Source organism: Protomyctophum parallelum (assembly GCF_964188405.1).
Source record: "Protomyctophum parallelum genome assembly, chromosome: 21".
NCBI lineage: Eukaryota > Metazoa > Chordata > Actinopteri > Myctophiformes > Myctophidae > Protomyctophum > Protomyctophum parallelum.
The window spans coordinates 7,196,251-7,219,663 of record NC_139713.1 but is presented as its reverse complement, the minus strand read 5'-3'; the positions used below and the strand labels follow the sequence as shown (position 1 = coordinate 7,219,663).

Here is a 23,413-nt window from a genome sequence, read left to right as displayed (position 1 = left end):
GGATCAATGCAATGGGAAAGCATTGAACACAGTTGAATGAAGTGTACTCGGATACGGATCAATGCAATGGGAAAGCATTGAATACAGTTGAATGAAGTGTACTCGGATACGGATCAATGCAATGGGAAAGCATTGAATACAGTTGAATGAAGTGTACTCGGATATGGATCAATGCAATGGGAAAGCATTGAAAACAGTTGAATGAAGTGTACTCGGGTGCGGGAGAGAATCGAGGCCAATGTAAATATTGGCCATGCAGCAGGGGAGGGGGGGGGGGGACCACACAATCGTATTTGGGAACGGTTTAACCCATTCTGAACGGGCAGCCATTTTGTTAGCATCATGTTATGCTTTAGCTATTGAAAAATAGCAGACCTACAAGCTCATAGCGCGCCACCGAGTGGCGCGCTACGAGCTTGTAGGTCTGCTATTTTTGAAAAATCGAAAAAACGACTGACATTTTTAGAATCTGATCTCAGCTTCAGAATGGGTTAATCAGACCAGTGTGTGTGTCCAGTGGAAACCTCGTTATGAATCTGATCTCAGGTCAGAATGGGTTAAATCAAAAGGACTCGGCGGTGTGTGAATCTGCCTCTAAATGCACGGGTCTTTATTTATGGTCAGTCACCGTGACCACTCCAGGACAGCAGTGGCTAAGGGTCAGTCTACCTCCCTCTGGCAGCACCTCATCAACATGACAGAGTGGATTAGCCTTATATGCTGTTACCACCATGCTGGAAGTCAGCATGAGGCATGGGGCTTGTCTAATGGACACCCCCGACCAGGAACAATACAAGTATTCTATTCTAGGTCCTTCTATCCTCACTACCCCCCCCCCCCACACTTCATACATACTGTAAGACATTTAACCTCTCTTTGTGTTCCAATGACCCCCCCCTATACCTCACCTCCTATCCATCACATATACACACACACACACACACACACACACACACACACACACACACACACACACACACACTCTGATGGAGCCATATGCTGTATAATTCCGTTTGTTCGTTCTTTGCATATTCATAGTCTTAAACAATAAAATGGAGGTACTATAGAAGAGAGGTTTATCTTTTCTTATATAATGTATCCCCCCCTCCTCCTCCTCCTCACCACCCAGTTCTCCTGCCCTCCTCACAGGAGTCCCACAGGAAGAATAGTATCCTTGTTATGACAGTGAGACATAAAATATAATCCTCCAGCGAATACTTTATAGAGGGGGATTTCGGGGAATGTGGGGTGATACAGGAATTATGGCTGTGCTATTGTAGCATGGTACATTAGGTCGTCGCTGTTCGGGTGGAAACCGCAATCCTTTTAAGGATTCGAATTCCAAAATAGAACAAATTGCCTGATCTAAAGCTCAAAACGCGTTGCATATATAATTATACAATTATACTAGTTTGTTCACATAATACATTGCGTCTAACAACATGGAAAAAACATCATGAAAGACAGACAGACGGACATTACTGCCCAAATCCATCAGAATAGTGATGCGTGTCCTCCTATAAGAACTACTCCCTTTTCACTGAAGCACAATAACTACATTCACATGCAGTCCATCATGTGAATGTAGTTAAAACCATGCATGTTTTTTCTTTTCTTAAATGTTTGATCCCACGATTTTGTAACCCATTTTTTTCACCCAGTGTCAATTATCTAACGTAATCCTGGGCTCTATACACTCCCTCTGTCAACCTGGGGAGAGCAACGGACTGACCTCATGCTTCCTTCAATGCATGAGGAGTCCAAGCCGCTTCTTTTCACCTGACAGGGAGGGGGAGTTTCCCCGGTTGGACGTATAGCACGTGGAAGGAACACGTTACTCCAACCAGTTCCTTTCCCCTCCCATCAGGCGCCCCGGCTGGCCAGGGGGAGGTAGTTTAGAGACCAGAATGACTGCATGTTTTTTTTTTTGGGAGGGTACCTACCCTAGGAGACACGGGGAGAACATGCAAACTCCACACAGAAATTCCCTTTCGCCAACCCCACCTTTTCTCTTCTGTTCAAACACACGTTCAACAACACTCAGGACATTTCCGTGTAGCAAAGCTAATACATACCTCCTGGAAGAGGAGTCGGACGAGGAGGGGGGAACGAACGTCAAGACGAGAGAGAGAGAGAGGGGAGAGGGGGAAGGGGGGGACGGGACTCAGGACGGGAGGTGCTTCCAGGTGCTGACGAAGGCAGTGGGGATGAGGGAGTAGGGCACGGTCGTGATGCTGTTCCAGGCGTCCAGCGTGGGGTCGTAGCAGTCCAGGGTCTTGCAGCGCTGCGTGCCGAAGTATCCGCCCACCACGTACAGCTTGTTGCCGGACGCCACCGCCTGGCAGCTCATGCGCTTGGCGGTCACGTCGCCCACCTTAGTCCACTGGTAGCTGTCGACGCTGAACTTGTACGCCGAGCACGCCGAGAACTCCGTGTCGCCGCCCATCACGAAGATCTGGTTGCCCAGGACGGCGGCGGCCGTGTAGCGCCAGGGCTGCGGGCAGGAGGCGGGCACGGTCCAGCGGTTCTCCTGCGGGTCGTAGCACTGCACCTTGGGCAGCTTGTCGTGCGTGACGCTGGTGCCGCCGAAGGCGAAGAGCTTGAGCTTGACGCTGACCACGGCCGCGTTGCTCACGCCCTCCCTCAGCGGGGCCACCATGGTCCACTTGTTGGTCGCCGGGTCAAACTGCTCCACCTGCGGGTCACACAAAGTACATTTACTTGACTACTACTAAACGTTTGTACTTTAGTATTTGTACTTTACTTGAATTTGTATTCCTGGATACGTAATGGCTTTCACTCTTCTACATTTCAAAGACAAATATTGTACCTGTGATTCCAGTACATTTCAAGGGAAAACGAGTATGTTATGAATTAACCTCTTCAGCCCTATTTCAAATATAGTGAAACTAGCAGATCTACAAGCTTTTTTTTTTTAAACCAAATAGTCCAGTGCTTAAACTCAAATATACAAATTTGACAGATCAACTTTCCCTTGTAGTTTGAGTAACATTTGACCAGGCTATGCGTTTGACTCAAGTACTGGGGTTAAGTTGGGAGTACTTTGTCCACCAAACCAACTGACCTGTTTGAGAGACACCGAGGGAGAGGCCGGGAGGCAGCCGGTGGCCGCGGTGTGACCTCCCACCACGTAGAGGCAGTGTTTCAGCTCGGCCGAGCCGTGGCCGAAGCGGGCGATGAGCATGGGCGCCGCCTTGGACCACTCCTCCTGCACCGTGTCGTACACCCACACGTCCTTGGACACGCCGTTCTCCGAGCCCCGCCCGCCCGTGATGTAGACCTTGCAGCCGATGGCGCAGGCGCTGAACTCCTTCCTGGGGCTGGGGATGTCCGCCTTGGGGATGATCTCCTTGGCCTTCTGGTCCACCAGGTACAGCTTGTCGCACATGAAGGTCGACCCGCCCAGCAGGAACAGGGCGTGGCTGGTCTTGCGGGGCCGCGCGCACGGGCTGTTGACCACGCCGTCGTTCTGCAGGATCTTCAGCTTGCAGCGGATGGCCTCGTCCACCAGCTCCTTGCTCTTGGCCTGGCTGTTGATCAGCTCCTCCGTGGACACGTTCTCCATCAGGAAGATGGCCGGCAGCAGGGCCAGCCGCACCGTGCGCAGCAGCTCCGACAGGTGGCCGTGCCTCCCCTCCAGGTCGTAGTTCACCCAGCTCAGCGCCGCCTCGTACACCAGCCTCTCGTCCTCCGTCTCCAGCTCCTCGTGGGACAGCAGCTGCACCACCATGTCCCGCGGCAGCCGCAGGAAGTCCTCCGTCTTGCAGATGGCGGGGAAGTTGCCCAGGCACATGCCCCACGAGAGCTCCGACAGCTTGGTGCACTGGTGGGCGTCGGAGAGCAGCAGCATGCCCAGGCAGTTGGACGGGTGCAGGTTGCGCTCCAGGAACTCGGCGCACGCGTCCCGGATGTCCTGGAACTCCAGCATGTCGCCGGCCTCCAGCAGGGACTCGGCGTTCTCCTCGTTGATGACCACGCGCGATGAGTAGGCGTAGTCCAGCAGCAGCTCCAACACCTGGGGTGGGAAACAACCAACACGGACTTATAGAGACAGCTCCAACACCTGGGGTGGGGAACAACCAAAACGGACTTATAGAGACAGCTCCAACACCTGGGGTGGGAAACAACCAAAACGGACTTATAGAGACAGCTCCAACACCTGGGGTGGGAAACAACCAAAACGGACTTATAGAGACAGCTCCAACACCTGGGGTGGGAAACAACCAAAACGGACTTATAGAGACAGCTCCAACACCTGGGGTGGGAAACAACCAAAACGGACTTATAGAGACAGCTCCAACACCTGGGGTGGGAAACAACCAACACGGACTTATAGAGACAGCTCCAACACCTGGGGTGGGAAACAACCAACACGGACTTATAGAGACAGCTCCAACACCTGGGGTGGGAAACAACCAACACGGACTTATAGAGACAGCTCCAACACCTGGGGTGGGAAACAACCAAAACGGACTTATAGAGACAGCTCCAACACCTGGGGTGGGAAACAACCAACACGGACTTATAGAGACAGCTCCAACACCTGGGGTGGGAAACAACCAACACGGACTTATAGAGACAGCTCCAACACCTGGGGTGGGAAACAACCAAAACGGACTTATAGAGACAGCTCCAACACCTGGGTGGGAAACAACCAACACGGACTTATAGAGACAGCTCCAACACCTGGGGTGGGAAACAACCAAAACGGACTTATAGAGACAGCTCCAACACCTGGGGTGGGAAACAACCAAAACGGACTTATAGAGACAGCTCCAACACCTGGGGTGGGAAACAACCAAAACGGACTTATAGAGACAGCTCCAACACCTGGGGTGGGAAACAACCAACACGGACTTATAGAGACAGCTCCAACACCTGGGGTGGGAAACAACCAAAACGGACTTATAGAGACAGCTCCAACACCTGGGGTGGGAAACAACCAAAACGGACTTATAGAGACAGCTCCAACACCTGGGGTGGGAAACAACCAAAACGGACTTATAGAGACAGCTCCAACACCTGGGGTGGGAAACAACCAACACAGACTTATAGAGACAGCTCCAACACCTGGGGTGGGAAACAACCAACACGGACTTATAGAGACAGCTCCAACACCTGGGGTGGGAAACAACCAGAGCCATCTAATAGAGTTACGATAGTTACGCAGAAACCGAGCGCTCGAGCGCTGTTCATGCAGCCTGAACTGAGACAAGCTGGAGTTGGAAATACATTGTTTTCAACGAGGGTCCTACTTCCGGTCCAGGACTTGGCCCAGTTGGTTGTCCCCACGCTCAATGCGTAGTCTATGTAGGAGAGCCGCCATTGGACTGAAGCCCCATGAAGTGAACGCAGTTTGCGTAACTCTGTCTATATCTAAGGCTCTGGGAACAACCAAACAGACTTATAGACAGCCCTTCGTGCCGCTAGCTATGACTATGTGGAACGAGGCAGTGGAGGCACACGTCGGTCGTTCTCACTCGGCGGACAAATGTATTTAAACTGGTGAAAATAGCTGCTCTAGATCGGCTATTTTCACTACTTTTGTGCGACACTCTTGAAGTAGACTATAGTAGAGCATTCATTCATTTACAAAAAGAATAACCAGAAAAAAGTTGGAAAAATGGAGAATTGTGTGAGAACTGTGTTCCAATAAAGAACAAATGAGCCTGGCAGTTTGACACATGGAGAGGCTTCAACAGATGGTGAAAAAACACCGCCGCCAAATGAATAAAGATTTTGCCAGCAACAGACTGTATCAAATATGAGTGAATATCGCCGGGGCGGTTTGATTACTTTTGGACCGAAATTGCTATACGAGACGACAGGGGGGGAGTTTCCCCAGTTGGATGTAGCACGTGGAAGGAACACGTTATTCCAACCAGTTCCTTCCCCCTTCCATCAGGCGCCCCGGCTGGCCAGGGGGAGGCAGTTTAGAGACCAGGATTACTGCATGTTTTTTTTTTAGGGTACCTACCCTATAGGAGACCCGGGGAGAACATGCAAACTCCACACAGAAAGGCCCTTTTCGCCAAACCCCGCCTAGGGTAATGGGCACTTTACAGCAGTGGTTCCCAAAGCGGGGTCCTTGAGAGAGTTCCAGGGGGTCCCCGGCTAAATGATAATTAGGAACCAAATGGACCCTTATGGGTCTGTAATTCAGAGAATGTACAAATGTATACATCTGTACACTCTGAGAGGTAAATTAACTTTGATTTTACAATATACATTGGGGTCTCAAGAGATAGAAATGCCATTAACCCATTTTGGGGCGGGAACCCCTTTTGGTGTTAGCATTATGTTGTGCTTTAGCTATTGAAAAATAGCAGACCTACAAGCTCATAGCGCGCCACCGAGTGGCGCGCTACGAGCTTGTAGGTCTGCTATTTTTGAATAAATCGAAGAGCGGCTGACGTAGAAGACATTTTTTTAGAATCTGATCTCGGGTCAGAATGGAAAACCGTCAGGATGTAGAAGACGGGTTAATGAATTACCTCCGGGTGGATGGAGTCGCGGAAGTCCACCTCGCTGTCCTGGCTCTCGCGCAGCCCGCCGCTGAACATGGCCTCGAAGTAGCGGCTGCAGGCGGCCAGCACGGCGCGGTGGCACGGGAAGGAGCGGGCGCCGGCGTGCAGCAGCACGTCGGTGAACAGCCGCTGCTGCCGCAGCGCGTTGAGGTGCGACAGCACGCTGTCGGCGTACGACGACTTGTGGAACAGGTAGATGTTCATGTTGGAGCCGCCGCCGCTGCTGCTGGTGGCGCCGCCGCGCGACTTGCGGTTCTCGTGGACGCAGACGGACATTTTCATTGAATCCTGCAAAACAGAAAAGAAAGAGAGAGAGAGAAAGACAAGGATTAAAACACGTGTTTTTTTCTTTTATCCGTTTAGACCAGAGGACCTGATTCTAAAATGTCTTCTAAATCCTGACAGTTTTCTGATGAAACTGTTTCTATTAGCCAAGATGGTAGATAGACCCTGACGAAGACCTTTTGGTCGAAAGGCGTAGGTCCTGTTATTTATTTGCCTTGCTCATCAATAAACTATTTAATTTTTCACCAAAGACGGAGTGCCTTGGATTCCCTTTTTTTTCCTTTTTAAGTCTGCAACTTACACCTTTTGACAAGCAGTACAACTTGGAAGAAAGATACCTTTCGTCTACCTATGTTTCTATGTCAGTGAAGCTCAAAGTTTTTCATGTCAGGGAGCCCCAATATTTTTATGTAATTGGCCACAGACGCCCCGTCTGAAAATAACGTTGTTGAAAACCTTTGCTATATATATTCAAATTGCACACATTTTCACGACTTTAAAAAGAATAGCAGATCTACAAGCTCGTATCGCGGCATTCCCGTCCTAAACAGGTTAAATGTAGATGTTTAAATCATAACGCATGGTTGTGTTGACAGTTGAACACTTTAAAGCTTGAGAAGTTTTCATTTTTCTGTCAAAATGTTTGAACAGGATCATTTAAATCAACAGTGTTGGATATTTTGTCTACTCGTCATTTTACTAGTCCTAATGATTTGAAAAAAGGAAGGAGAGGTCGCACAGCTCGTAGTCACGATGCTAAACATTTTATTTCATTTTAAGACCAACATTTCAGCAACCAAATAATGCCTCCTTCAGGGTATTAAAAAGTACTAATGATGACTTAATAAAGGTGGTGTAGTGATATTGTACCGTAACAACAGGGCTCCCTGTCTCTCCAGCTCTTTTATTTATTTATTTTTTAATGATTTTTATCCCACGATTTTGTAACCCATTTTTCACCCCTGTGTCAATTATCTAATGTGATCCTGGGCTCTACACACCCTCCGCCAACCTAGTCCCCATATATGGGGGACATGGGGAGAGCAACGGACTTGAACTCATGCTTCCTTCATGCCTGAGTGTCCAAGTTGCTCCTTTACACCTGACAGGGGGGAGTTTCCCTGGTTGGACGTAGCGCGTGGAAGGAACACGTTATTCCAACCAGTTTGTCCTCCAGCTCTTTAGTAAACAGAAAATACCATTTCAGGTCAACAAGAGAGAGAAATCATACTGCTGATTTAACCAAACAATATCACTTACAGCACCTTTTAATTAAGTATTAGTGCATAGTATAATTTAACATGTGGTGGAATTCCAAGAAACGTATATTTGACCTATTTTATCTACGTGTTGCCGATACATAGGTGGAGAAATCTAACACAGTAAGTAAGTACTGTATTATGTTTCTCCACACTTGATATTGCTGACAAACCACAAAACCAATTTGTCCGGTTCAAGATAAGCCTAATTTACCCGAAAACCTTTTTCCTTGCCAGATCAGGTCCCTGCCAAAACGTCTCACTAAAACATGGTGAAGAACTGGTTTTAGAATGAGGTCCCTTAAATTTTTTGGTGTGAGGGGGCTACCGCACGTTTAATGTTTTGATGAATTGAAAATGGTGGGCCCTATTGTAAACAAGTGTAATGCTTTATGGTGTCGTCCACTCACTGTTAACAGTTTTTTGTATTGAATTGTACTTGAAATGTACTGTAATTCCGCAAACTGTTAATAAATCAATCAAAAAATCAATCAAAAAACGACTTAACCAGATGTCAAGCCAGGTGACTAAGTGACTAAGTGATTACTATGAAATATTAAATCAAGCAACCTAAAACTGTCTGGGCGCACACAAAAGCACAGAGATTGGAAATACTCCTTTATGCGATCGATGAATAGGTTTCAATATGTAATTCTACCCACCACCACCACCACCACAATGAATTGAATTTCAAAAGAGGCTAATTGACATCTATAATAGAGATTCCATTATTAAACAAGTCCAAACAACAGGTAGCCTACGAGAAAAGAGAACAATATAGTCATGAACTCATGATTTGGGTCACACACACACACACACACGCACACACACACACACACACACACACACACACACACACACACACACACACACTCACAGCCCTGATGAGTCATGGCATTACCAATAAGTAACACATTGTCAACAGTCAAGTAATGATGGGAAAATACCATGAATGTTCTTGTTTGGTATGCAGAACAGCACAATAAGAGGACACGGTGACATGCGACTCCTTCAGTGTTGTCAGTTAAGTCATTAATCACTATATGAACCTGGGCGGACCTGTTCAGGAGCATGCCATCATATAGGTGAAAGTATTATTTTCTATTCGTGGGAAAAATATGCATTTCTGTTATTTTTGTAATGACTATTCTAGTTATTCCAGTGGTTCCCAAAGTGGGGTCCTTGAGAGAGTCCCAGGGGGTCCCCAGCTAAAATGATAGTTGGAACCAAATGGACCCCTTATGTGTCTTTAACTCTGAGAGTGTACAAATGGAACCACATGGACCCGAACGGGTCCATTTGGTTCCATTTGTGTACAATATAAATTGGGGGTCCCAGAGATAGAAATGCCATTAAACGGGGGTCTCTGTAGTAGACTAATATGCATGTCAAACTGGGGGGTCCTTGAAATTTAACGGGTTGAGAATCACTGCTAGAGCCGTAAAACAATCTTCTCTTATGTGTGTGTGTGGGGGGGGGGGGGTCCCTGGTATGTCTCTTCAAATGGGTGGTCCGGCGTGGGCTAATTAGTGTCAATTTGGGGGTCCTTGAGATGAAAAGGTTTGGGAACCACTGCTCTACACTACACATCTTCGCTGAAAATAGCTGAGCTACAATATCACGACACGACGCATTTGTGACGCGTTGCGAGCGTTTAGATCGGATCAGAATATGATGCTGGGGGGGGGGGGGGGGGGGGGTTTCTGTCTGGATCCTCCCTCTGTGATCTTCCTCCTATAACCTTTGAATGAAGAAGGTGCTATTATAACCCATTCTGACCTGAGATCAGATTCACACGAGGTTTCCGCTGGACACACACTGGTCTGATGAAACCATTCTGACCTGAGATCAGATTCTAAAAATGTCAGTCGTTTTTTTTGATTTTTCTAAAATAGCAGACCTACAAGCTCGTATCGCGCCACTCGGTGGCGCGATATGAGCTTGTAGATCTGCTATTTTTAAATAGCTAAAGCATAACATGATGCCGACACCAAAACGGGTGCCCGGTCAGAATGGAATAATCTCACAGAGAGCCATTGAGGAATCGATAGCTTAAACGTAAAGCTAACAAGCCAACATTTGGAGCTGTTGAAGGTCAAGAAGATTAATTGTCAGGGCTCTCTGCTAGGATACCTGATGTGTGCGTCAAGCACTTAATCGCTGGGTTCTGTCTGCATGGAGACATGTTATACAGTGTCTCTCTCTCTGTCTCTGTCTGTCTCCCTCTCTGTCTCTCTCTCTGTCCGTCTGTCTCTCTCTCTCTCTCTGTCTCTCTCTCTCTGTCTCCCTCTCTGTCTCTCTCTGTCCGTCTGTCCTCTCTCTCTCTCTCTGTTCACAGCTTAGGCCTGATGTTGAAATAAAGAAAAACGTTTGCTCTGAAAGAATATATATTCAAAGATTCATGACGCATTTTTAAGATTTTTCAAAATAGCAGACCTACTGAGCTTGTAGATTTGCTATTTTTCAATAGCTAAATTGAAAACATAATGCTTAGTTAAAACACCAAAGGGGTTCCCGCCCAGAATGGGTTAAGTCTCTCTATATCACCCTATTTAATTAGGGCAGCATTTGTGGTGCATTTCATGAATGTATATTATGGAGATATCAGAATCTGCTCTGCTATTTACTTCTACTGGATTTTTTTCCTCAATCTACCTCGAAGCTCAAAACGCCTCGCATGGCGATGGAGCAGTACAGCATTTTATTTACAACGAAAAATGTGGAGATATTATAGGTTTTTCTTCCTGACAGCAACGATTTATAGCATCGACTGTATTAAGATGAATTAAACGAAATGTGGAGTTATTATAGGTTTTTCTTCCTGACAGCAACGATATATAGAATGGACTGTATTAACCCATTCTGACCGGGCACCCATTTTGGTGTCAGCATCATGTTATGCTTTAGCTATTTAAAAATAGCAGATCTACAAGCTCATATCGCGCCACCGAGTGGCGCGATACGAGCTTGTAGGTCTGCTATTTTTTGAAAAATCTAAGAACGACTGACATTTTTAGAATCTGATCTCAGGTCAGAATGGGTTCATCAGACCAGTGTGTGTCCGGCGGAAACCTCGTATGAATCTGATCTCAGGTCAGAATGGGTTAAGATGAATTAAACGAATAGGCAGTAACACATACAGCTAGTACGCGTCGGCTCCACTACCCCGCTGAGAACTAATGCTTCCTTCTTCTCTAAAGATGCCAAGACTGCCTCTAAAGTGACTGAAAACACTCACATATCAAAGTCCTTTTCACTTGCACACACCATGCACATGCACGCACCTACACACACGTGCACAGGCAGGCACACGTGCGCACACACACACACACACGCTAACATGAACACACTAGTATGCAGACATTTATGCACATGCAAGAAATTGTCAGGGTTCCTTCCTATGCTCATTCTGAGTGGAGATGTCTCTTCCCATTCTGACTCACACGTGTCACATTCATCCACCCTAATCAAAAAGCATGTTTTCCCCCTGTATATATCAGTCTAATAAGGAATTATACAAAAGTAGTAGTAACAGATCTATATCTATCTATCTCTATGCTATTGTCACCACACAAGTACAGTACACCCCCTGGAAATATGACAAGGACTTACCCCCAAATGCAACCCAAACCTTAAAGTCTTTGGTATGACCCAGCCCGGTGGATTGAACCCAGGCCGACCTCCTAATCTCAGGGTTGGGACACTCTAACCAACAAGGCCACTGAGGTGGCTATCTGTAGCTTTCTATCTCTTTGCCCTTGTTCTCATTCTATCTCTCTATCCTCTCCTTTCTCGTGGGAAAATCACAAAGCGACGCAGAATGCACTACTTCTTTTTATAGAGGTGTGTGTGTGTGTGTGTGTGTGTGTGTGTGTGTGTGTGTGTGTGTGTGTGTGTGTGTGTGTGTGTGTGTGTGTGTGTGTGTACAACGTGGGGTCACTCATGCATCTTTAACATCCTTAATCATTAGTTTTTCTTTTTTTTTTACTGTAACCCTTTGTGCCAAGTATGCTCGGATTAATGTACTGTAATCTTTTTTTTCCTCTCTCTCTCTCACCGCTCACACTGTCACAGTGATTTCATTTCTTTAACTGAACAACCTGTTGTTGACACAGACGTGGCTGAATGCCAGTGGAGTCAAGTGATCCAGAGACTATACAGTCATGATGCCGGCGTGGTATGCAGACCGACTGCTCCAACCAGTACGCCTTCCTTCCCCAATCTCATAATGACTTCTGGCTTTGCTTAGAACCACACTATCTATCCCAAGAGCATCCATTTCCCAGCCAACTAGACCCGTTGTCCGGCTGTGGAGCACCAAGTCTGTAATGTTGGAATTTGCAACTATACCCGTTGTACCCGCGTCAGAGTACCCGTTCCACCCATCTGTCTGTGTCCCTTTTATGCCCATATATGGAGGTTTCTGTATCCGTCTCCCTTTATTCCTATATATGGAGTTTTGTGTCAGGCATGCCCAAATATGAAGTGATGTGATGTCACTGAACAGGCCAGCTGCATATATGGAGATATATAGGGGTGATCAGGTCCAGGGCCCGGGCATATTTGTGATGTCAGAACAGGCCAGATCCAGATGTAGTGTAGATCGGCTATTTTCAGAGAATAGATTTTGGGAGGAGGGCTGCCCTAGACAGCATACAGATGGAATACAGGACGAGTGGGCGCTAAGTGGGCTCCATGCATGTCAAATTGGCTATTTTGTTTTTGTCCAAAATGTTAACATTTATTTGAAAAATGGTAATGTGATGTTAAAGCATACATGATTTGAGCTTCTTGTTTATGCCCCAAATTATTGGATACAGGTTTTGAAGCAATTTGCAGCTATTGTAGAAACGTTAGACGAATGTTATTTGGTTCAATCACGTTCTAATCCCGTTTACTTTACATATACCATTTTGATTATTATTTTAACGTTTTGGACAAAATAGCAATTTTACATTGAGGCGCCTTCTCTTCCTGTTACCATAGGCATAGAGAATGCCTGGGCGACCCCAGTCATCAAAGTATACTCAGGTTTTCATTCGTTTCATTCGTTCTCAAACATTTTCATGTCCAAAAATATATGTAATTGGCCGCCGACCCCCCATCTGAAAATATGTTGTTCCAGGGACCCCACCCCCAGAAGCAAAGATTTGAGTTATAAACCTTCGCTCTGAAGGAATATATTCAAACATTTGGGCCATGCACATTTTCACGATTCTTAAAAAATGGCAGACCTACACAAGCTCGTAGCGCGGTACTCGGTGCCGCTCTACGAGCTTGTCGATCTGCTATTTTTCAATAGCTAAAGTATAACATAATGCTCGAAACACCAAAAGGGGTTCCCGCCCAAAACGTTAACGGTAGAAGATATTGACATTATGTCTTGTTGACTGAACCACTGGGGGGAACCCGCTCAATGGACTTGCATTACAGTTAGAAAGACACATACAGTACATAGACCTCCGGTGACCCCCCGGGGGGGAAAGTCAGGCCGCAGGAGCAGCATATCAGTTAAGAGGTACAGATACAGAGTAAGAGAAGATATACACTATTACAGTCATCAGGTCTCTTATCATTATAACGTCGCAGAAAGCAATGATGAACAGCTGTTTACGATGGTGCACACCCTACAATATACTGTATACTAGTAGTGTAGTGACTATAGTCTGCACTATGCAGAACAGAATACACAGAAAAGTCTGTTTCCAGCTCTAACCAAGTGGTCAGACTTCAGCGCAGGGGAGGAGCAGAGGGGTTACTCATTTACACTTTAATCATTTATTCCACTCATTTGCAGCATCTGCAATTTGGGAGTTTGTTTGTGTGAACTGAGTGGTTCAGTCCCCCTCCTCTCCCCTCTCTCTCTCTCTCTCTCTCTCTCTCTCTCATTAGCAGGCAACAGTGCAGCACTAATACTATCTATCTCTCTCTGTTTCTGGCACAACAGCGCCCCTACTGATACGGTAGTCATAGTCATACTGGTGCTCATGAACCAACACATACATAGGCACACACATAGGTGAACACGGACATTGTTGTTCCTTGGAGTGGTTGCACCACTCAAAAAGGAGTGTTGAACTGGTGGTGAACATGTTGAAATCCTAAAGTGACACAACATGGTGGAAAACGAGAAAAAAAAAAATGTTTTTAATTAGCCGAACGTGCAACTTACTATGTTTAAACAAATATATTTTTTTCATGTCAATCTCATTGGGACGTTATGTATGCAGAAGGGTACTCAGATGGTGCCCTGAGGTCAGTCAACACCAGTCAGTCAACAGAGATATATCTGTCAATATCCTGTACTGTTAAACATTATTGACTTTGACCCCTCTGCCACGCCGCCCCTGTTTCCGCTCTCCAGGGCGCCTTTGGGCAGACAGGTTGCCGTTTACCATGGTGTGTCAACCAGCGTGTGAGTGCTATAGTCTTGTAATGCTACTGTTCTCAAAGGGTTAGTTCAGATTTTTGGTGTAGGAAATACTTGCCATTAATATAGTGGTTGCAAAGGTTTATTAAGTAGTTCCGGTCATTTGGTGGGGGACACTGGGGGCCACACATAAAAAATAAATGAATCCATATAGCGTAATTTGTATTGTTGACCCATTTCTACCGCTTTCATTCAACTTTGACTCCTCATACTAAACTATATGTTTTTGTGCTGCTGCTGCCGGCATTATGAATGATGAATGATGAAAAAATAGTTCCATGTAGGCTACAGAACCTTTAAAGTGCTGAGTGGTCCACTTCAACAAAGCAGGGACCACCAGTCCTTGAGGATGACGAGAGGTTGGAATTCACTGGGTGAGACCTTGGTGGTGTATAGATTAGAAGGGTTGGATTTGCTGTGGGGGATGGGGGGGGGTAAATCCATTGCCTCTGCTTTTGTTATCCCTTCACTGTTATTCATTTTGAGGGCCGGTGAGGAATGTTTTGGTCCCCTGCTTCTGGTCAGTGAATAAATGGCGTGAACGCTATTCAGCAAACAGGGTAAAAAATGGTCCTGTTGTAAGCCTTTGCCGAGCCATGTGGCCCACAGGGCAGGAGCCTATCTCCTGTTTCTGTAGCGTGAGGCGCCTTGATGTATAAAGTGCATCCTCCTCCCAGCCATGATGTACACCCGCTGGACATGATGTAGAGAAGTGCACCCCCTGGGTGTACTTCATAATTTTTCGACCACCGGTCGAGATCAGAGATTTCACAATGAAATCAGACTTCCCGTCCTTCATTGCCATCCCCAGTTCCTGCCTACTGATGCATGTATAAGTGCCATCCAGCCGTTTCTCTAATTTCTTTGAAAGCGCCCATGTCTCTCGGAGCCATAGAGTACAAAGTACACCCCTTGGGCATCGTGTACAAGTACACCCCCTGGACATGACGCTATAGTACAGTATGTCGCAGGGACTTCCCTCCAATCCAACCCTTGATGCTGAGTGCCAAGCAGGGAAGCATGGGGAGATCTGGGACCCATTCATTCACACAGTCTTTGGTGTATGACCCTGACCCGGCCGGGGAATCAAACTCTGATCTCAGGCCAGGGCAGACACTCTAACCTGACCAGACTCAGCTGGTAAAAGACTACTGTGTATTGTAGATAGTGAATTCACCGCTACAAAGTAACTAGCATAGCAGGTAACTAGAGAGATAAGTCTAAGTTTGATGCTTAAAGTTGACTGCATGGATTCCAAAGGGCTCTACTAGCCCCCCCCCCCCCCCCTCTTGTTTTTGCCCCAAACTAAACCTTTTTCTATGGGTGGTGGGGTTCAAATGATGGCATTCTTCGTATCTCTGGACAACGAGTTAGTAAACAGTACATGTTTCACATGTTCTATTATGTAAATAAGATATTGTCACTGTCAAGTGACAATCATACAGTAGGATCTCCCAAAAGGTTTCAGGAAATGTTACAAAAAAAAAAAAAGTCAGGTCAGCAAATCTTGTTTTCATTGGTTCAATATTGATAAAAAATAGCCGATCTACAGTACAAGCTCACAACGAACGTGCCACGGTGAGACGATGTGTGTGTGTGTGTGTGTGTGTGTGTGTGTGTGTGTGTGTGTGTGTGTGTGTGTGTGTGTGTGTGTGTGTGTGTGTGTGTGTGCGCGTGTGCGCGCGCGCAAGACACTAATACGACGACGTAACATAACTCTACAAAGTGTTACAATTGACCTTGAAAAGCCAGGTTCCAGATTTCACTATTGAGCATTATGTATATATATTGCGAGGCTAATAATTACATGCATTATGTATGCTTATAAATAATATCTGCCCGTTTGATATCCTCAATGCACTCATGATAGAAAATCCAAGAGCAAAAGGTGTCAATCCATACAGAACCATATATGGATCTACAAGCTCACAACTTGATTCTTTTGATTTCTGATTTGATTTTTGACACCCCAAACCATCACAAACCATTTTCAAATGGGGGTCCACAGCGAAATACCGTACTTAATTTGAGGAAAAGTTGTGGAACCACTGGTCTACTGTTACTGAATGATGCGATCATCAATTAAAAAAAAACAAAAAAACAATTATAACCATGAATGAATGCAGCAAAAACAAATTTAATATTTGCCAGTTGCCAGACATCTGCTAGCAGTGTGAAGAATAACAAAAACAATGAATACAGTAGTAGTCTATACTAGCTCTTATACATCTGCATATAAATGAAACATTCAAATCAAACATTTTGACAGTTGGTTGCTTGCCTCCTCCTTCTTTGTCACGACCCACTGTGGTGTGTGTGTGTGTGTGTGTGTGTGTGTGTGTGTGTGTGTGTGTGTGTGTGTGTGTGTGTGTGTGTGTGTGTGTGTGTGTGTGTGTGTGTGTGTGTGTGTGTGTGTGTGTGTGTGTGTGTGTGTGTGTGTGTGTGTGTGTGTGTGTGTGTGTGTGTGTGTGTGTGTGTGTGTGTGTGTGTGTGTGTGTGTGTGCGCTTTTCATGCACCAGAGATGAGTGCATGAGTGAAGCACCACCTCGACTGGATGCATTTCAGTACATTTTCATTTGCCATCTGCCTTGTCTGGGGGGGGAAAGGGGGGCGGTATGTATGTATCCAAATTGAATGAATCATTCTCGTTTGCCACATGATACACGCGTTGTGTCTCAAAACAGCTGTCACCAGCATCTCTTGTTTAGTTTTCAGTTTAATTGCATTTTAACAACCGGCGAAGCCCAGTATGTCACTGACTGAGCAATGCCTTGATCAAATCAGGAGCATTAATAATGACACATCGGACAAGCGGCGAGGTGTGAGTTGACTGGAGAGGGCACACCTGATGCCCCGAGCTGCTGCTGCTGCTGGCCATTTAAACTGTGCTGCCATCAACCTCCCACAAGACATTCACACTCTCTAAACAAACAGTGCAGCAAAGGCGGAGAGTCTGCCCTTGCATTAATATATCAAAAACAAAGAACACACAGGCATTGGTTGACTGTGGGAGGCTATAATACGAACATAAAGTGGGACTACATGGGAGCCTGGCTATATCCGTCATAATATATGCTATTCATCGCAATTAGGTGTGTCTGAGTCTGACATCCATGGCCATTTCCCACCAATTATGTCTAAATTGATCTAATCAATGTTTATGGTAGTAATAAGTTATAGGCTATACTGTAGCCTAGTATACACCAGGCTCGTTTTATACATAAACACACCCAGGCTATTATTGATCATGTTCTAACACTAAACACTCCCCTCCTCTCTGGTCCAGCATCGATTCGTGATCAGAAATAAATTAGCCCAGCTTCAGCAGCTATTATAGGCAGGCTGTAGCAGGGCTATATCATTATCAGTATTAACATAGCATTACAGTTGCAGCGGTGTAGTGTGATGATAACTCATACCTCTTTGGGTGAAAGTAGGAATTCAATTCTGCCCGCTTTATCCCTCGAACATGACACAGTTTGTGAGAGAGACGCCACGATGTTGGTTCCGTGGAAACCTCCCGACTCCCGTGCGCGTTTTGGGAATACAAAAAGGACCAAGTCCTCCTCCTCGGTTTAAATTCCGATCGATACGGGAGAGAAATATTCAGTGGGGGGAAAGAAAAAGATGAATCTACTTTTTCCTCATACAACGAACGGCTTTAGGCTGGATATTGACTGAGTATCTTCATTAGATAGATAGGCTAATAATCCACCGCGCGGCTGCTGCTGTGTGCGATCTCTCCTCCACCAACGTGAACGTTCACAGACATCTGCTGCTGTTGCTGCTGTGTGTGTGAGTGTGTGAGTGAGACGGTCGCTGAGTCGCTGCCTAGTGCCTGCCTACTTACTACTAACCACTCTTCCCTTGAATTTAATGGGTGCGTTTTATTTTTACAGTGAAGAGAGAGAGAGGAGGGGGAGGACCATCACCTCTCTGGGATGAAGGGTGGTGGTTCTCAACCTGTGGTCCGGGGCCCACTGGTGGGATGGCGTGGGTGGGTCCACTTCTCCATTATAATAGGCAAAACACTATAGATTCGAATGATAATATAACATGCATATTTAAGAGTAAATATTGGATATATGGTGTTTATTTTTAATTGATGGTTGCCTATTTTGTCTTTAATCGAAAATGATTGATTCATGAAGAAACGGTTGCTGATCGAGGCTATGTGGTTCTCAGATGTCATGTCTGTCTAAGTGTGTGATGATGTCCCCCCCCAAATTAACGCCTATAGATCTATGTAGACTGTTATTTGGGAGTGGACCCCAATCTGAAAATATTTTGTGCCAGTGATTTGTTAAATATATATATATATATATCAAGATTGTTTTGAAAATAGCAGATCTACAAGCTCACAAAGCATCGCAATGTGACAGAAATATTCAAATATATATTTTTGGAAAATATTTCAAATTTGTAAAAAAAACAAAACAAAAAAAAAACATTGTTATTTTCAAATAGCCAATGTATAGCCTATATGTTTAAAGGGGTTAAACTGATGCAATATCAACTCATTTTCCTGCGCCCCACGCCCCACTGGCCTGTTATGATTCAGGTGAATCATCAGGAAGACATCAAGGGCATTCCAGGGCATCCAAGCGACTCAACTGCAGGCGCGTCTGCAGCGTACACACACACAGCACACACAGCAGCACGTGTGCCTTTTTATAGGTTTATTGGAGGATCCCTGGGGGTCCACATAAAAAGAAAAGCACGTGCATGTTTTTAATATAGGCTTAAAGTACAAAGAGTGCTCATGCATACACACCTATACAGTAGTTGTGTGTGAGTATAGGCTTCGGCTATACCTCTGTTCTTCCCACACATGTGCAAATGAGAAATGATTTCACGACTAAAATAGTCTGAAATAAAATTACATTTTATCCAAACGACTATGACTAAAAGTAAAAATCAATCAACACTGTCCTCTCTCTGTAAATTGTCCTGTTGACGCTATACTGAGCATTCTACCAATATGTACAGTATTGCATTGTATTGTATTGTGAATTCAGTATGGACCACAATGCAAACAAGACCCCTGTTGTTGTTGCTTGTTGTTTAATCCTTTTTATAGTATAACCCTTGTGACAGTATAGGCTACCTGTACTATCAATCAATCAATCAATCAATCCCACATGATTCAAGGACCCCCAGTTTGACAGCCCCCTAGCCCTGCTCCAGTGCTTACAGCGAGACTCGCTGTAAGCACTGGAGCAGGGCTAACGGACCCCCAATACCATCTCTTATCTCTGGGACCCCATAGTGAAATCCTCTGTGTAAGTTTAACTCAGACTACACTGTTTGAGCTACAGACCCTTATATGGGACCATTTAGTTAGGAACCCCCTCAAGATCTTTCGGGGTCCCGGACCTCACTTTGAGAACCATGGCATTCACTAGCCCTATGACTAAAATAAGAGAGCATATTGTATATCATCTGATTTGCTGTATATAGCATCAAATTTCATTTGGATATTAAGCCTGCAATCGTTGTGATTTGCGATAATGATGAGCTTTAGCCTCATTAGGAGTAGGCCTAGTAATTAGGCTACTGCTTTGATTAGGCTATACTGTTCCAAAGGCTGCTGCTATTTCTGTTCCATTGAGCCTGCCTTGGCTGGAACTATAGCTGTGGATGTCAAGTCCATCTATTCTAGCCTATATTCATTCCCGTTCATAATGAGGTTTTTTGCATCTTAATGGTTTTGGCACTTTTGTGAGAAGAGATTCAGCTTTCTGTTAATCCAAGAAGTTCCTTGTGGGTTTAGCTGAGACTCGTCATTAATATCTGTCAACATGCTCAGATCATCAAAGAGTAAGAAAAAGATGTAGGCAGGATACATGGCAGTGCTTACGCCTTAAATCATCAATTTCATGACAACAGGGCCCCCTAGTGTACAAAAGGCAATCCTACAGAATGCAAAGGGAATGGCACTGTGCTTTGCAGTAGCCAGTAAGTTACAATAAGTTTGTTGTTAGTGTAAGTACTCACTCACTCACACACACACACACACACACACACACACACACACACACACACACACACACACACACACACACACATTTCGATTTCTTTATTTGAATCCACAAATTACAATTAATGTAAAGGAAACAAATATAACGGGGTTGACAGTTCATGTTCACTTAAGAATACACATGGCACCTCCTTCTCCACACAGACAAACTGCCTATAACATCCGAAACAGAACAGTATTTGGCAAGTTGTTTGGCTTTGCTTTTTGTCATGCCAGCTATTCTTAGGCCACTCATGGTCAGTGTATGCACATGGCCCAGGCTTCCGAATATCAGTATGGCAAATCTACAGCGATACCCCAAGTTTGTTATACTTCCAAGTAATGGTTGGTACTTAGAATATTTATCTTGGAATGCCTGGTCCATGTACAAATCAAAGACACAGCCCACCTCCAGAATCAGGACCTCCTTGTGACTGGTGTCAACAAAGACAACATCAGGTGTATTCTGGATGTTGGCAAAGACATCGCATGCACAGTTAAACCAATCTGGTAACACTCTTGAATGTTTAAACATTGCTGCACTAGATGGCACATACTTTCGAACTGCATCAGACACTAGGTCAACAATCCGGTCGTGGCGAGCAATATACAAGTTTTTGTATACACTACATCCATTTGTTATGTGTGCGATGGATTCTAGGTGTTGTTCAGAATCATGATGGTTTATACAGAGTGGAGTGTGGGTGTCGGGATACCAAATTGAACCATTTTGAGAACAAATTAACTAGCAAGTCTAGCATGGTAGGCCTATAACATGGTCCAGTTCTAGGTAAAGTATTTTATTGTCAGTTCACCTTGCACATGAGGTGTAGTGAACTGAAAAGAATACAAAACAAAACATGCTATTAATCTAGATTCTAGATTAATAGCATGTTTTGTTTTGTATTCTTTTCAGTCAACAAAATCATTAACATTTTTACTTTGTTCTAGATTCTAGAACAAAGTAAAAATGTAAATGATTTTGTTTCTAACTTGTAAAACCAGTGTTATTGAGTGTCAAGATATACAATACAAGAGATATAGGTGGACTGGTGCTCAAATAATCACCCCACACAGTCATCATCACCACCAGACAGACTGGCCCACACTACAAGTTGACGAATGACGCCACTCACAAGTGTGAAAATCAACCAGCTGTTTTAAACACCGGAAGAGACACCTGGGCTGGGTGTTTTCTTGACGCCTCTTGACACAACTGTGTGGTTATATACCCAGTCATTCATCCCGAACACCCTCAAGAGAAAGTATCTCATGGCAGCATGTCCATCTGCTCTAGCTGGCTTGTAACATCTTGCCACTCTCTTGAGAGACAGTGACATAGACCTGCGACACTGAACAGGGACCAGATGACCAGACCAGGGGAAGCGACACAGAAGGGCCTCCTAGGAGTGGGAGTAGCAGTGTCCTTTTGAGGACCACACAATTCAATTCAATTCAAAGGGCTTTATTGGCATGAGAAAACATACGTTTACATTGCCAAAGCAGAAAGAACAATACAACAATACAGCAATACAATCAAAAGTCAGAATCTTCAATAGATCAACTTCTATGTACCAAGATCACTCGATGCAGGTATAGTGCAGGAATATACACAATGATTAGTCTTTACGGTGGTTGTGTTCCATTTGATATCCTTCTCCTATCACAGCAACTCACAAATATTGCTGCTGTGTTTGCACATTGTTGTACTTCGCCCAGCAGATATGGGAGTTTTTTGTCATTGGTCATGTTCAAAATCTCCGTGTGTGGTTGTAATCTGTGGGAAGTACAGTATGTGTCTCTGAAGTCTTGGTACAATGAACAGATGGTTAGGAAGTGTAGCTCGGTTTCCACTTCATTTAGTGTGCAGTGGGTGCATAGTCTGTCTTCTCTCGGGATACAGGTCTGCCACACACACAACACTATAGCCCCAAATGCCAAGACCTTCCCCCGGCAATGGTTGAAGTGAAGTCAATGGAGGGCCTACAGGGGTTGGCTGTCAATCTGGAGACTCGCATCGGACCAGGGACGTTCTAAGCTATATAGCTGTGCGGTGACAGCACTACCCGCATTTTTTAATCAAAAAGTGATTCTGATTATAACATGACAAAACAATATCATATTGTTTTGTCGTGTACAATATCACTTTTATTGTCACATCACATGTTTAAATGGAAGTGGGTGAAATCCTTTTTTTGTGCAAGTTGCATCAAACCCTCCCACGCACTCAGATCAGCCAACGCAGGGAAGCTGGAAGTACCCTCACTAAAAACGCCGGGACAACGCTCCACACGTCCCAAACTCTTCTCCCTTCTGGCTCCAAAACTGTGGAATGCACTTCCCATTGCAGTCAGAACTGCAGCATCACTCCCAATCTTCCGCCGTAGCCTGAAAACCCACCTTTTCAGACTCCATCATGGCCCATAGCACTTACCCTACCCCCTTAGATAGCATTTCTGTTGACTTAGATAGCATTTGACACAGACTTATAGCATGTTATGTAGACAGCACTATAATTGCATTGTATATAGTCATAGCACGCCATAGTACATATGTATAGCATAGTAGTAAATATGTATAGTTTATATGTATAGTGTATGTATAGTTTCATTATATAGATATTCCACTGTTACTTTCTTAGCTTACGCATGTTTCATGATAAATGCTTTTATGTGATGTATTCCCATGCTTTTTGTTCTTGCTTAATGTAAGTCGCTCTGGATTAAGAGCGTCTGCTAAATTCCTAAATTGTAAATTGTCAGTAGTTTTCAGGGAGGAGCAAGGAGAAAACAACAACAAATATATGTACATTTATACATAGGATCATTAAAAGCAGCAGTAAATGAGATTACATGACTCCAAACTTGTTCC

The 23,413-nt window shown here is 44.9% G+C and overlaps 1 protein-coding gene across 1 annotated transcript; it reads right to left on the bottom strand.

The window, feature by feature from the left end:
• Nucleotides 1-2,136: 2,136 nt before the first annotated feature.
• enc1 (ectodermal-neural cortex 1) lies at nucleotides 2,137-18,268 on the bottom strand. Its single transcript, XM_083793432.1, has 4 exons — nucleotides 17,943-18,268; nucleotides 6,516-6,836; nucleotides 3,086-4,036; nucleotides 2,137-2,695 (listed from the first exon to the last, which is right to left on the bottom strand). Exons 2-4 carry the CDS (start codon nucleotides 6,828-6,830, stop codon nucleotides 2,165-2,167), a joined length of 1,797 nt encoding a protein of 598 aa, XP_083649558.1. The 5' UTR covers nucleotides 6,831-6,836; nucleotides 17,943-18,268; the 3' UTR covers nucleotides 2,137-2,164.
• Nucleotides 18,269-23,413: the final 5,145 nt, after the last annotated feature.

Bases quoted from the DNA above. Each gene is read 5' to 3' on its own strand.
- enc1 (XM_083793432.1), bottom strand. From the start codon at position 6,830: ATGAAAATGTCCGTCTGCGTCCACGAGAACCGCAAGTCGCGCGGCGGC. The intron at 4,037-6,515 runs GTAATTCATTAA...TTCCCACCCCAG, and splicing joins GCGACTCCATCCACCCGGAG to GTGTTGGAGCTGCTGCTGGA. The intron at 2,696-3,085 runs GTCAGTTGGTTT...TGTGACCCGCAG, and splicing joins CCTCGGTGTCTCTCAAACAG to GTGGAGCAGTTTGACCCGGC.